Source organism: Rhodamnia argentea, chromosome 8 (genome assembly GCF_020921035.1).
Source record: "Rhodamnia argentea isolate NSW1041297 chromosome 8, ASM2092103v1, whole genome shotgun sequence".
NCBI lineage: Eukaryota > Viridiplantae > Streptophyta > Magnoliopsida > Myrtales > Myrtaceae > Rhodamnia > Rhodamnia argentea.
In genome coordinates, this window is record NC_063157.1 from 1,358,178 (window position 1) to 1,372,075 (window position 13,898).

Genomic DNA, 13,898 nt, shown 5'->3' on the forward strand with positions numbered 1-13,898 from the left:
ATGCCGATCCGAAAAAATGAGAACATATTCCCACGTCCAATTTACGGCGACCCAGATTGGAGTTGATACTTAATTGATTATTTTTTTTAAATGCACTTAAGTGCCCTGAAAAGAATTTTGGCACTAAAGTGAATATTGTACACAATTTTGGACACTTCTGATGTCCTTTCCATAGGTTTTTGAGGCACTGGAGTCTCACCAATATTTGTGTCAGTTGGATAGCATCAATTGGTTTTTATCATTAAAGACATATGGATAAATATATGTACATTTAGGTGTATTTAGTTTTTGAAAACCTAATTGATTTTACTAATGTTAGGAGAAACTCATCATTTTTGCGGCAAGGACTCTTGACAGAACGGAACAATAATTAGCAAAACATAATTGAGAAAGAAAACTTCCCTAGTTACACAAAATGTGAAGAAGGCACATGTGCTTAGCATTGCACATTGAACGTTAGGGATGACTTTGCACATTATGCTAAAGTTCGGGGATCATTTATATCATTATCCTTATTTAAAACTTTGAGTGCTTTTAATCGAGAGAAGTATATAAATAGACTTGACCCTGTATAGAGATGTAAATGTCATGTGTATATATATATCACATACTTATCCAATGGTTTAAACTTTTAGAATAGGTAATAATGATTCTATGAAATCAAAGCAGAAGATTCTGAATTCAAATCTTTCCACATTCCTATTTGCCTTGTTTATTATATATTTTCATGCTTTAGTCTTAGGTCAAATTTCAGCCTTCTAATGAGAGGAATTGTTATAATTAAAAATTAAAATCACGACATTATCTGATAACTTAAATTTATAAAATAGTTAGCAATGGTCCCATAACGATTTGAGACCCGAAATGTCAAATAATCGAAACTTTGAATCAACGCAACCCATTGTTTCTAGGGAAAATTTCAAACAAGAGCCCAAAGTACCCTGATTTTCTTAGATAAGGGCCTAAAGTGGATCTTGTTTCAAATAAGGGTCTGAAGTGCGCTCATTATTTTAAATAAAGGCTTGAAGTGAATCTTGTTTCAAATAAGGACCTGAAGTGAATATTAGTTCAAATAAGGGCATGGTCACCATATAAGTATAAAAAAAGAACCTCTCATTAATTATTTACAAACATTTTCGTCAGTTATCATTTATTATTATTTTTCTCCTTTTTCTTTGTTTTTTTGTCCTCTTTTAAAAAAAAAAATTAAAAAAAAAACTAAGAAAGAAAGAACAATAGGCGGGAGGCTGGCCTCCCGCCTGTGGAAGCATCCCCATCGCTAGTGGGGCGGTGTTGGTGGCCGTCAAGGTAGCCGGCGCCTCGACAGAGGCCGGACGATCTCGCCGACCAACGGCGAGGGACAACAAGCCTTGCTAAGCTAGTAGAGGGCTGAGACCATCTCCCAAATCTAGGGGAGGGCCGGCCCTCATAGATGTCCGAGGGAGGGCTGCGGCCCTCGGCGGGACCAGCGCCGGGGCCGTGGACCGTTGCCTAGGTTCGACCGAGGGTGGCGGCCCTCACCCGGATTTGAGAGGGTCGTCAGGCCCCGTTGAGGCACTGGTGACCCCAATGGCCACCAATGCCTCCCCACAAACGGTGGGGCAGCTTCCACGAGCAGGAGGCTCTTGCCGCTTGTATTCCTCTATGTTTTTGTTTTTTACTCTTAGTATTTTTATTTCTTATTTAACTTAACTAAAAATTATGTTAAAATCATATTTTGACCAAAATACTCTTGGTCGGTCGGCTTTTCCAACCACGCCAGGCCCTTACTTGAAACAACAATGATCACTTCAAATCTTTATTTGAAATAAAAATAAAACTTCATACTCTTATTTGAAACAAGTTTACTTCATGCTCTTATTTGAGAAAATCAAAGCACTTAGGGTTTTGATTTGGAATTTTCTCTTGTTTCTATTATTGGTGGTTTTTTTAGTTTTTTTTTTTTTTTTTTCGTAACAGTTCATGACTGTCCACCTGTGCACAAATGTCAACTTCATGTGGGTCGTTAATCCAGGGAGATTGCTTTATTTAATAAGGCCTGATTCTGGATTTTTTTTTTCTATGCGATACGATACTTCCACACCCTTGATTAATTCTTCCTCTATTACATAATTAATATTTCATTTAATATGAAGAATTTGCAATTTATTCAACATCTAAAATATTTGTTAAAATGAATAAAAGAAAATTTTAAACAAGGGTATGATATGTTATTATTTTCTCAAATAAAAGCCTAAAATGAATATTGTTTCAAATAATGGCGTGAAGTACTATTATATTCAAAAATAAGGGTATAAAGTGAACATTATTTCAAATAAGGGTTGAAGTAGCCATTTAGTCTTCAAAAAAGGGCCCCACCTGAAAGAAATTTTTGTCATTTACTTTTTAATTTTTTTTGTCTTTCTTTCTTTGTTTTTTCCTTTTTATTTTTAATTAAAAAAGATAAAATAAAAAAATGCAAGCGGAGGGGCATCGACGATGGTCAATGGGGTCGCTGGTGTCTCAATGAGGGCCCGCAACCCCTCCAACCAGAGGTGAGGGCCAACAGGCCCTCTCTAGAACCAGGAGAGGGCCGCAATTGCAATTTATTTAATACTGAATTGACCAAAAAAAAAAAGTTTAAGGATGAATTAGCATAATTGCAGTAAGTTTAGGACTTTTTTGGTAATCCTTCTCAAACAATCTCATATGCTTAGGCCATTTTGTTGAGTTTTGGATCACATTTTACGTGGTCCTCAATAAGTTAATTTATAGTACTTGCTTAATTTATGTAGGCATCCATTTTCTGAAGTTATGGCATCATTTATCAGAGTGACATATGTTCTCAACAGAAAATTGAATGCCCACATCAATGAGTTTTGTCTTCAACCCACATTGAGTGAGGGCACTCAACAAACTCTCTTATTCACTGAAAAAAAAAACCCATTATTACAATATTTGAAGTCTTAAAATTTGGACAATTAGAGAGCAAATTTGATGCCATCTAATTCATAAGTCTGGCTAGTATAACAGTCCTTAATCCACTTGAGAGTAATGCCCTACTGTGGGCCATAAATTCTTAAGGGAGTACACTCCACAATAATTTTTAATTATTATTATTATTATTTGTTATTTTGTCATGTCGGTGGATTTAGGACAGTCACTTAACAATTTCTCTAAATTCATGTGCTGGTTGTGGCAGGAGTGAATAAAAGGAAAGATGCCTAGGCTTTTCTTTCAAGAGATGCATAAGAAATGATAAGTTCCTGTAAACTTTGCATGTCATTTTTTGGTTATGTTGAATTTGAACAATCGGTTGTTACCCTTAAACTTCATCAAAAGGCAGGCCAATGCATAGTGTAACTTTCTGAAAAAATTGTCGGGGCTAACTCTATGGAGAGAAAAAGTATTTTGTGTATAGATTACACAATATGATGTAATAGATGAACCGCATTACTAATACCATTGCCCGCCAACCAAATATAGGTTTCAGAATTTAAAATTTGTCTTTTGCTCCGACATGCATGATTTCCACGGGTAACCAGTTGGTTACACAAACATACAACTTTCCAAAGGAAATGCCAATACAAGATCCCTTGTTGGCGCATAAAGGAAGGGACCGTCTCCCTCGGCAGCTGCAGCTCAATCCCGTCGGTGCTGCTTCAACTTCTTCCTCCATCGAAGACAGCAACATGGACAAAGTGAAGTTTGCTTTTGTGGTTTGTCTTGTGTTGGGGTTGTTCGTAGTGCAGCCCAGTGCCAGCGGCATTAAGCCTTGCTATAAGCACTGCTACTTTCATTGTGTTATTGATCCTCGCCGCAGTCGGCACTATTGCCATGACAAGTGCATGAAGCACTGTCTACCTCCTTCATCAGACAACCTCAAAGATACCCAGTACTTTTGCAAGCTCGGATGTGCCTACTCCTCGTGCACGACTTTCGGCTCAGAGGATGATCCGATAATTCCCATGTCTGTTTTGCCAGGTGAAAAAGAAGTTGCAGGTTGCGTGGATTCTTGCTCGGAGAGATGTACCAAGCATCACGATGGGTAGGTAGCCATTGGAGAATTTTGGTTCCTGATGTTTGTACAAAGTGCAATAATATTTCTTTCTGCAAAGATGGGCGATTGGGAGTATATTCCAATTGTCAAACAGGAACGAATTTTCCTTCCTTTGTACCCATCGTTTCTTTTTTTCCTATTGCATCTTATTTCATCTACCACCCGAATAGGACTGCATATCTTTCATCTTCAACAGGACGATCATTTTATTTAACGAGACCTACTACCGGATTTGGTTTCCTCTATGGTATTTCCATACCGGTATGCATTGCCCAACTATTGGGTATGAATGTGGATTTTTCCTTTGATAAGGAAATTTTCAAATCCCTATTTTACAATTGCTAAAATGTAATAACCTCAATATGAAGTGTGTAAAGAAGCAAAGATCTAACTTGGCACTATGACTATGACTATGACTATGGCTATGACATCCCAAGTCCCACGTCGTTGGGGACAAGCCGTGTCTAGTAATTTATAAGTCAATGTCCGCCCTAAATGATTGTAACCTTTTGTAGTTATTTTAAATACTCCTTAGCACATAGGGATTGAACGAGTCATATGAGATGAAGGTTTTTAGGATTGGGGGGGGGGGGGGACCCAACCAATGTAGGATTTGAGATACAAGCGATCATTTTCAGGAAATTATTTTTCTAAAAATAATTTTCTAAATCATCCGTTTTCTGCGAACCAATCGGAGCCAAACTAAATTTAGAATATCATACGATAAAAAGAAGAATAAAAGATCTATCTTTTGTCGCATCGAACTGACGCTAAATAAGCTCTTCTCGACAGCCTCCCATTGATTAGTGTCAGTAGGTGATCATTGGGCATATTCGAGTCAAATTTATTCTTGTCCAAGCTTGCTTAGCATGAAATTCTCATGTATAAATCTTTGGCTGGGCCGGGCTAACTTAGGGCCCAACAGGACTTTCTCCATAAATGCCCTTACCCAAGCCTGCCCAAAAAGTGATCAGGCCCTTGCAGTTCTTGGACCTCAAGGTGTTCATATTTTGGTTTTATAGTTAGGTCATAAAGAGATAGACAATAATTGTTGGTTGAACATTTTTTAAATTTAAGTTGGGGATGAGTTCTGAAGGAATTACGGGGGAAAGAAGAGGCTCTTAAATATGACGCCTAAAAGATGGAATAGACATCTCTCGAGGAACCATAGAAGGCGCTCCTCAGAGGCCTATATTAATAAGTAATTTACTCACAAAGGTCTGAAATGGCATGCAGATGCTCAGTTAGTCAGGTGAAGATAAGTTGCAGGTCGTGTGGATTCTTGCTCGGAGACATGTACACAAAACCAACAAACCGGAAAAGGACGGATTGTTTTGTGAAAGAATTTTTGGTCCTATAAAAAGAAATGACTGATTTTTTTTTTTTTCAATCTTTTCAACCAACCATCTGACAATTTCGAGAAATTTCCACTACTGGCTGTATTAGAAAAAGAGAAACCTTATTCGAAGCAAGGAAAGAAAAGAAAAGGAAAAAAAATCAGAACATTCAGAAAATCATGCAAAAGTACATCAATTAGTTCCGTTTCGCCACGTCAAATTGATAGGTGCAAGGATGACTTGAGCAGGGCATAGTGCATCCAAGAATGAGTTTGGGGATAGGATTTGCGGGATTCAAGAAAATGGGAAACGGATGATTTTTGAAGTAATTGCTCATGTTTTCCTTATTCTTTTCAAACTCCGTCGGGCTAGAAATGATTTTGGTATTTAGATGTTCTAGAAAAGAGAAACCTTGTTTGAAGTAAGGGAAAGAATTTAAAAGGGAAAGAAGAGGGAAAAGATGAAACCTTACTATTGACAAAAGGTTCAGGGGTGAACCATATACATGTTTCTGAGTTACATACTGGGGGAGAGAAAAGGATTTGATCATACTAATGCTTTTACGATGTTTAGCGCTCTTACATGAGTGCAAAATTCTTAATCTCTTTAAGGCATACAAAAAAATTCGGCCACTTCTAGTTCGACCGTTTGGAGTATTTTACCAGAAGAAAATTTTCTGAGATAGTGCGAGTAGCTCCCTCAAACTAGACTCGTCTAACAGGTGGATTTAGTTCGGGTCAAAAATGATCCGGCTCAAAAGGATGTATTTAACTCGTTTTGGCCCATTTCCATGCAATACAAGTCTAGCAACTTATACTAGACCTAATCTATGTCCGACACGACTCACATTGCTAAAACATTTTTATAGTTTTCACAATCTAGGAAAACTTGTTTCTTAATTATATTGCTAAAACATTTACATGCAATACAAATTTAGTGGATAACTTTGATAATTATCGGAAAAAAATATGTACTTTTTTTTTTAATGTTTTTCCTTATTTCTTTGTCTAAGTCCGATGAGGGCCGGTAGATCCTCGTTGGCCATCTCGCCTAGTGGTCGTTTGGGCAAGGGCCGCGACGCTCGCCCGCTGGCGGCCAAGGCTTCGCGGCACTCACCGGATCTAAGTGAGAGCCCGGACCCTCGCCGGTGGACTTCGTAGAAAAAATGTGTTTTTCACCCGATCCTCGCCAGGCTTCGTAGAGAAATAAAATGGAAAAAAAAAAAAAATTAAAAATTACAAAAGTAAGCAAAATTAAAGAATTTAAAAAAATTATAAATACTGTGTTGACATCTCCAACTCCACGACATTTTATTTACTACTAGTCTAGATACGGGTGGAAAAAAGTTCTTTGTTGTTCATATTGGATTAGAAATAGGTTAGTTATCAATCCATTCAAAACTCATTAAGTTGTTAGGCAACCTATTTATGATTCACTTAAGTCTGTTTTTAAAATTTAAAGCAACCGTTTTATAACTTGCACCATTAAATGTGGACTGTAGATCCATTTTGCCATGTCTACTTTGCCTAAGTCATGTCAACAATGAGGTGATACTTCTAAGACTTTAATCTCTCAGGGATTTGACTCGATCTTTCTTCTATTTCATAACACAAGTTTTACTAAATCTGCAGCAAATGGGATATGACAGTGGTTCCCATCGTGCAAATATAACAATATTGAACAAGTAGGATGAAAGCCTTTTCGCGTACTTCCAAACCAATCAAAAGATTAATGTGGAATGTCATGCTGTTGCAACATTTTGCCTTCTCCTTTTGTGGCTCTGGTCCTCTGCCTTTGCCCAAAAAGCTTCTTCACGAACCAATGTTGAACTCTCGGGGTTGTGTTGTGTCCCATCACCACGCCGATCACCAGCCCGCTTCCAAAACCCACCAAGACAATTTTCCAGTCAAGTTCTTCGAACCAGGTCCCTGGATCCTCTTTGGCCAATGCACCAGATGGTGGTGCCGGTGGCGCTTCGACAGGATTTCTACATTTCTGTGTCAGAGAAACTCCGCACAATCCTAAGTTCCCTCCATAAGAGTCATTGTCGAATGTAGTGAACTGGTTTGCTCGAGGTATGGGCCCAGAAAGATGGTTGTTCGACACATTGAAGAAAGCAAGGAAATTGACTTGTTTAATTCTGGAGGGATCATTCCCGATAGCTTATTGCTTGAAAGGTCAAGAGATTCTAGTTCGGTCATTTTCGCTAGGGACGTAGGGATGGAGCCGGTGAGAGCGTTGTTGGAGAGATTGAGCATATGAAGTTCAGTTAAACTTCCAACAGAATTCGGGATTTCCCCGATGAAGTTGTTGCTCGAAAGATCAATAGCAGTGAGGTATCCCGATATTTTTTCGTACTCCATTGCAATGCCTTTGTTCATTATTGTCATTGGGAAGTCGTACTCTCCCCCGTTCTGGGGGAGAGGGAGGTAAGAGGGCACATAATTCTCATAGTAGCATGCATCATATGCATAGTGGACTTTCATGGATCTCCAAATACCAAAGTATTCAAATGGAAGGCTACTTGAGAAGTTGTTAAGGGACAGATCAACAGTTCGAAGGTTAGGAAACTGGTCAGGAGCTTCAGGTTCCCCTATGGCCCCGTGAAATCTATTGGAACTCAAAATGAGCTCCTTCAAATCAGAAAGTGAGCCCATTAACGAAGGAAAAGTGTCGATGATTTGATTATTTCGGAAATTGAGAAACTCCAGACGGCTACAGTTAACTAATCCCCTTGGCAGTGACCCTTGTAGTCGGTTATGCCTCACATCAATCATATTGAACGTACAAACGTCATTTTGCAATACAGGAAATCTTCCATATAAATCATTGCCATGCAGACTCAAGGTCGAAAGGGTCTCGCTCAAATTGCTTAGACATGGCGGAATAATACTAGTCAACTTGCTCTTGGACAGATCAAGCATGCTGATAGAGCTTAGCTGGCACATCTCCAGTGAAATTTCTCCAGATAGCTGGTTATTTGAGACAAGATAGCCTTTAATGACTTTCGGGGGAGTGGGAAGTAATCCTTGTATATCATTGTACCTAAGGTCCAATGTCATAAGATTTGACCATTTAATGGCTGTGAAACTAGCAATTAAGTTTCTGGAAAGATTCAAAGACAGCAGTTGTGTCGAACTCACATTTAAGAACCACGGAGGTGTCGGACCATAAATGCTATTTTGGGATAGGTCCAACCATTGCAACCTATTTTGGTATGATAGGAAGATGGGGAGCTCACTTAAGTTGCTAGAAGCCAAGCCAAGAGTGGACAGGTTTGAAAGGCTACCGTTCATGTCGGGTTTGATAGTGGATGAGAGAATTCATTGAATGAGAGTAGTAACATTGTTAAATGTTGAAGCTTGAGTACCACATCTAACAGCAAAGTGCCATTCAGGTTGTTTGATTGCAAGTCCAGGATAGTAAGATTCTCGAGGTTAGAGATATCTTCAGGAATTGGGCCAGTTAATCTGTTAAAAGGATAGGTTGAGATAAGTCAATCGGGTGAGGCCAATGATCTCAGCTGGAATTTGACCGGTTAGTTGATTGTGATGGAGGTCTAAGAAAGTGAGGTTGGTGAGGTTGATCGGGGAACCAAGAATTTTCCCAGAGAGTTGATTCATGCTAAGATCCAAAGAGGGGAGTTGGACGAGCTTCCCCAGGGAAGATGGGATTTCACCTGAAAGCATGTTATCTTTGAAATTCAACATGGTAAGTTCAGTCAGGTTACCTATTGAAGATGGAATGTTCCTTGATAAATTGGATGACCGACATCGAATTCGAGGAGTAAAGCCAAGTTCCCGAGGGAAGCCGGTAGCGGACCTGAAAAATTGGTCCACCAAAGAAACAATGACTTAATGGGACTGTCCAAGTGAAAATCTGGCAAATGGCCTGACAGCTGTGGATTGTCCTCCAAATTAAGAAGTTGTAGCCTTGGCAGCTCGAAGATGGTTGTTGGGAGTGTCCCTGGCAAGTTGCAGAATCGGAGCACAAGTGATGTCAAGGAAGATAAATTTGCGACGGCATCAAGAATCAAAGCCGGTGCATTCAACCAGCTAAGATCGAGGTGTCCCAATTTGGTCAAGCTCTGAACGACGATCTCCACGCTGGGATTCCTCAGCTCCAGTCTGCTGTTCCCAGAAAGATCGAGGGAGGACAAGTTAGTTAGCTCTAGGAGTTGTGACGGGATTTGACCACCGAAGCTGGATCTAGAGAGGTCCAGGCTCGCCAACTCCACTAGATCACCTATGGAGGATGGTATTTGAGAGTTATTGAAGTCGTTGAGGGCGAGGTTGAGGCTTTGCAAATGAATGAGCCGAAAGAGGCCGGCGTTCGAGTTGATAGAACCCCAGAGACAACTTTGGCTGAGGTCGAGGCCGGTCACGTAGCCCATCCCTTCATCACACTCCACCCCTTCCCAGCTACAGCAATCCCCGTCTTCCAGCTTCCACGATTCTAGCTTTGACGAGTGGCCCGAAAACAGGCAAATTTCCGACGCTGCACGGAAGAGAAATTGCTTGAATTCTAACAAGGCAGACCGCTCCTGCTCATGGCACTTGGTTGAAGGCAATGTCTCGGGGGAAGCAAAGTGGAGTGGAATTATTGCGAGGAAAACCAACAAGAGAGCAAATGGCGTTCGTTTCATGATTACTAAACTGCTCAACGCTCCTCTTGGGTTTTGGTTTTGCAGCTTAAGACAAGTACTGAAACAGCGTCGTCGTTATATAATTTGCTCACCCTTGAACAGGATGCATTCCCACTAGTACATGATATTAAATTTTTTAATCTGCTTGGGTGTTGTAGTCAATACATTTAGAGATACATACGACCTTTGTCACCAACTCAATTAAATAGTTAAACAGCTTATCTGACTTGAATATTTGTATTGCTGGCCGGATTGTTCAATCATGAATAACCGATTGTCCATTTCCCTGTTTTTGGCCAAACAGTACTTGCCAAACAAAGATTTCAAATCATGCTTAAGTTGTTTATTAGCCTTTTTTTTTTTTTCCCGTCGAAGTAGTTTTATTAGAATTCAAATGGTACTTTACATGATAATATAACAGAGATTACAAATTATTTTTAAGTAATTTATTAGACTTGAAGGCTCGTGTCGCCGGCCAAGGCAATGATAAATAGTGTCTCGAGCGATGGCCCAAACTGCTGAATAGACTTCCTTTCTAACACAGCTTCATTTCGACCTTCCAGTACCTTCCAGTATATGCCGACAGACAATGGCTTATTTTTCTCAACGGATCTTCCCGCTCTAATTATCAAAAGCCTTCCCGTATATGCCGACAAATAATTCGCGCTCTATAATTGGCACAATTCACTATTAAGTATCAAATGCTCAACACATTCAATCTCAAAACAAAACACACGAGCTGGAGAAACCTTTATCTTTTTAATTGGGTTAATACTAGGGATGGTCGGTTCTCGATTTGGTCCGCTCCCACCCAGGAATCGAAGAATGGACCTGTAAGGCCGATTCCCAATTTTTGGGATCGGGACTTGGACCACCTCTTCCTGGGACTAACCTGTCTGGTCCGATTCTTGGGTGGTCCAATGAAACCGGTGGAAGAGAGGGAAGATATTGAATAATTAGGGTTGGGAATGGGCTTCCCATTTCTTCCGAAAGAGCAATTAAGAGCGCAAATGATACATCAACAACAATAAAGAGAGATGATCCATCATCAAGATGGTACTTTGTTCGCATCTAAATTCACATGGCAGAGGAAAATCATGCACCGAGGCATGAGAGAGGAGAAGGGAAGAGGAGGCGTGCAAGTGAGGCTGAGGTTTTGAGCGATCGAGATCGATTATTTGGTTTAGGCTGACATCTAAAAAATAAAATTAATATATATGCACTGGGTGGTCCGCTTCTCTCCCCCTGGAACCTAGAATCGGACCGAAAATTACTGGTTCGGTTGGTCTGTCTTACTCACTCCTGGTTAACACCACGAAAAACTCAAAACTGGTACACTTATGATAAATTTACCCTAAACTAATTTTTTTAGCATAAAAAATATCAAACGGGTACACCCATGACAAATTCATCGTTCGTTAGTTTCTATTAAACTTTTACTTTCAAATTGCTGAGTTGGATGACACGTGACGGTTGATGGATGTACCAATTTATGATTTTTTACCCTCCGTTTGTTACTGGTGTATTTGTTTTGAGTTTTCGTGATAATAACTCAATTTAACTGGGCATATAGTGAAATTTTGGCGATAGAATTTGTGGAATTTAAGAAATGGGAAACAGTGAATTGTTGGAGTAATAATTATTCATGTTTTCCTTATTCTTTTCAAACTCCATCAAGAGAGAGATGATTCCGATATTTATATATTCTAGAAAAGAGAAACCTTATTTGAAGCAAGGGAAAGAATAAAAAAGGAAAGAAGGAAAAGGATTAAGATGAACAATAACCACAAAAGAACAAAAATGAAACAAAAGAAAAGAAAAAGGAAAAGTCAGAAAATTCACAAAATCAGGCAAAATTACCTAGTTTCATCATGTTAGAACCCTACCTCTCAAGCGAAAATTGATGGGAATGTTTCGTTACATTGTGTTTAAAAGATACAGAATTACATCAAAATTCGCACAATAGATTTGGGATTGAATTGGTTACTTTTCCGAAAATATCTAGATTAAAATATGAAACTTACTCGCACTAGCAATCCAACTCAAATTGGTAAACCACTGAAATTAGGTACTGGCCCTCAAAGAAGGCCCATATATATGCGCTCCTGGTTGGAGCATAAAAGGACCGTCGCTCAGCCAAATTTTGTCAAATTGTCAGCGCTCCTTCTGATTCTCCCTCGTCGTAAGAGAACAACATGGACAAAGTGAAGTCTGCATTTGTGGTTTGTCTGGTGTTGGGGTTGTTTCTTGGGCAGTCCAGAGCCAACTTTGAGGATTGCTACGCGAGCTGCTTCATCCTGTGCGCCATCACGCCAGGTAACTCTCTCTTCTCCTGCTCTGTCAAGTGCTTGAAGGACTGTGTAATTCCTCCTTCAGACAGCCTCGGAGATACGCAGTACTTCTGCAAGCTCGGGTGCGCCTCCTCCTTGTGTACCAACCTCAGTTCAAAGGATAACCCTGGTAATAAATCTCCCTCTCTCTCTCTCTCTCTCTCTCTCTCTCTCTGGAAGGTCACATTTCTGCTCATGTTTATGTTGCTCAGGCGAGAAAAGAGTTGCAGGTTGTGTGGATTCTTGCTCGGAGACATGTGCCCATCATGTGTAGCTTGCCCTCTGAGAATCTATGAACAAATTTTGGATCCTGAAGTCAAGTAATACATCAATGAATTGAATGAAACGTCTAGAGTCTTGAGCCATTTTCAGTTCCGGCAAAGTTTCTTATGTGGTGTGTTATGGTGAATGTCATTTTATTCGGATTCAATATTTATCTCAAGATGCCTATTCATGGATTGCGCACTAGGAAGTGTCATATTATTGACAAAAAGGTTCACGGGTTCACAGAAGCACTGGAAGGTAGTGCTCAAGTGGGTGAAACCATATACATATCAGAATGTCTTTTTCCTAATCAGCCAACTTGTCTTTGATAGAAAAGAATTGAACTGGTGGCCAGCAATGGTCGCGACTTACCGATAAAAATGTCACCTTCCTATTTACAGTTTCAGACCCGTGATCGTGTAACAAGGCTTGGACAAGAAAGTGTCAGGTCGAGGAAAGTCGGCCTGCATAGTGAAACATTGTCATTTATGCCCAGAAACGAATCATAATGTCTTCGTGAAGATTAGTTAAGAGTAGCTGAATTACATATCGCGAGAGAAAAATGGATTTGATGGGACCAATCAATCCTTTTAGCGCTCTAAATACGAAGACAAAATTCTTATGCTTTTTAAGGCAAACAAAAAATTAGGCCACTTCTAGTTAGATCATTTGGTTCGAAATTTCAAAAGCATTCATAGATGAGCGAGTTGCCCCTTTAATGCATATAATTCCTTCTTTGTTTTTAGGGAAAAAGCCACCAAAAACCCTAAACTATGCCCGTTGTGACGCATTTAACCCAAACTTTTCTTTATAACACAAAAAATCCTAAACTTGCACCCATATGACACATTTATCCCAAACTTATGACCGTGCGACATATTTACCTAAAACATTCTATTGTGACACTAAAAATCCCAAACTTGAGGTAAATGAATCATACGGATAAAAGTTTAGGATTTTTTATGTTACAAAAAAATAGCTTAAGATAAATATGTCACATGGGTATAAGTTTATGGTTTTCGGTATCATAAGAAAAAGTTTAGGATAAATGTGTCACATGAGTAAAAGTTTATGATTTTAGTGTTACAAAAAATAGTTTAGGACAAATGTGTCACAATTGACATAGTTTGAGATTTTTGATAATTTTTTCCCTTCTTTTTAAAAGCGTGTTTTTGTGTTTTCAAATTGAGAAAAAAGGAAAGCAAGAATGCATTGAGGATGTGTTTGTTTAGGGGAACACTTCATGATAAAGAAAAATGCTTTTCGAAAAATCATTTTTCAAG

At 39.3% G+C, this 13,898-nt stretch overlaps 2 protein-coding genes across 2 annotated transcripts; one reads left to right on the forward strand and one right to left on the reverse strand.

Moving 5' to 3' along the window:
* Positions 1–7,104: 7,104 nt before the first annotated feature.
* Positions 7,105–10,021, reverse strand: LOC115738015 (receptor-like protein 43). Its single transcript, XM_030670492.1, has 3 exons — positions 9,273–10,021; positions 7,591–8,481; positions 7,105–7,516 (listed from the first exon to the last, which is right to left on the reverse strand). Exons 1-3 carry the CDS (start codon positions 10,019–10,021, stop codon positions 7,105–7,107), a joined length of 2,052 nt encoding a protein of 683 aa, XP_030526352.1.
* Positions 10,022–12,141: 2,120 nt separating this feature from the next.
* On the forward strand, positions 12,142–12,802 carry LOC115737898 (thionin-like protein 2). Its single transcript, XM_030670308.2, has 2 exons — positions 12,142–12,481; positions 12,564–12,802. Exons 1-2 carry the CDS (start codon positions 12,217–12,219, stop codon positions 12,623–12,625), a joined length of 327 nt encoding a protein of 108 aa, XP_030526168.1. The 5' UTR covers positions 12,142–12,216; the 3' UTR covers positions 12,626–12,802.
* The last annotated feature ends 1,096 nt before the right edge of the window (positions 12,803–13,898 follow it).

Excerpts from the sequence above, each read along its gene's own strand:
- LOC115738015 (XM_030670492.1), bottom strand. The coding sequence starts at position 10,021 with ATGAAACGAACGCCATTTGCTCTCTTGTTGGTTTTCCTCGCAATAATT. Across the intron at positions 8,482-9,272 it reads TTGGAGGACAATCCACAGCT|AAACTTAATTGCTAGTTTCA; the intron begins GTCAGGCCATTT and ends GAATCTTTCCAG. Across the intron at positions 7,517-7,590 it reads CTCACCGGCTCCATCCCTAC|AATTAAACAAGTCAATTTCC; the intron begins GTCCCTAGCGAA and ends TGATCCCTCCAG.
- LOC115737898 (XM_030670308.2), top strand. The coding sequence starts at position 12,217 with ATGGACAAAGTGAAGTCTGCATTTGTGGTTTGTCTGGTGTTGGGGTTG. Across the intron at positions 12,482-12,563 it reads CAGTTCAAAGGATAACCCTG|GCGAGAAAAGAGTTGCAGGT; the intron begins GTAATAAATCTC and ends TATGTTGCTCAG.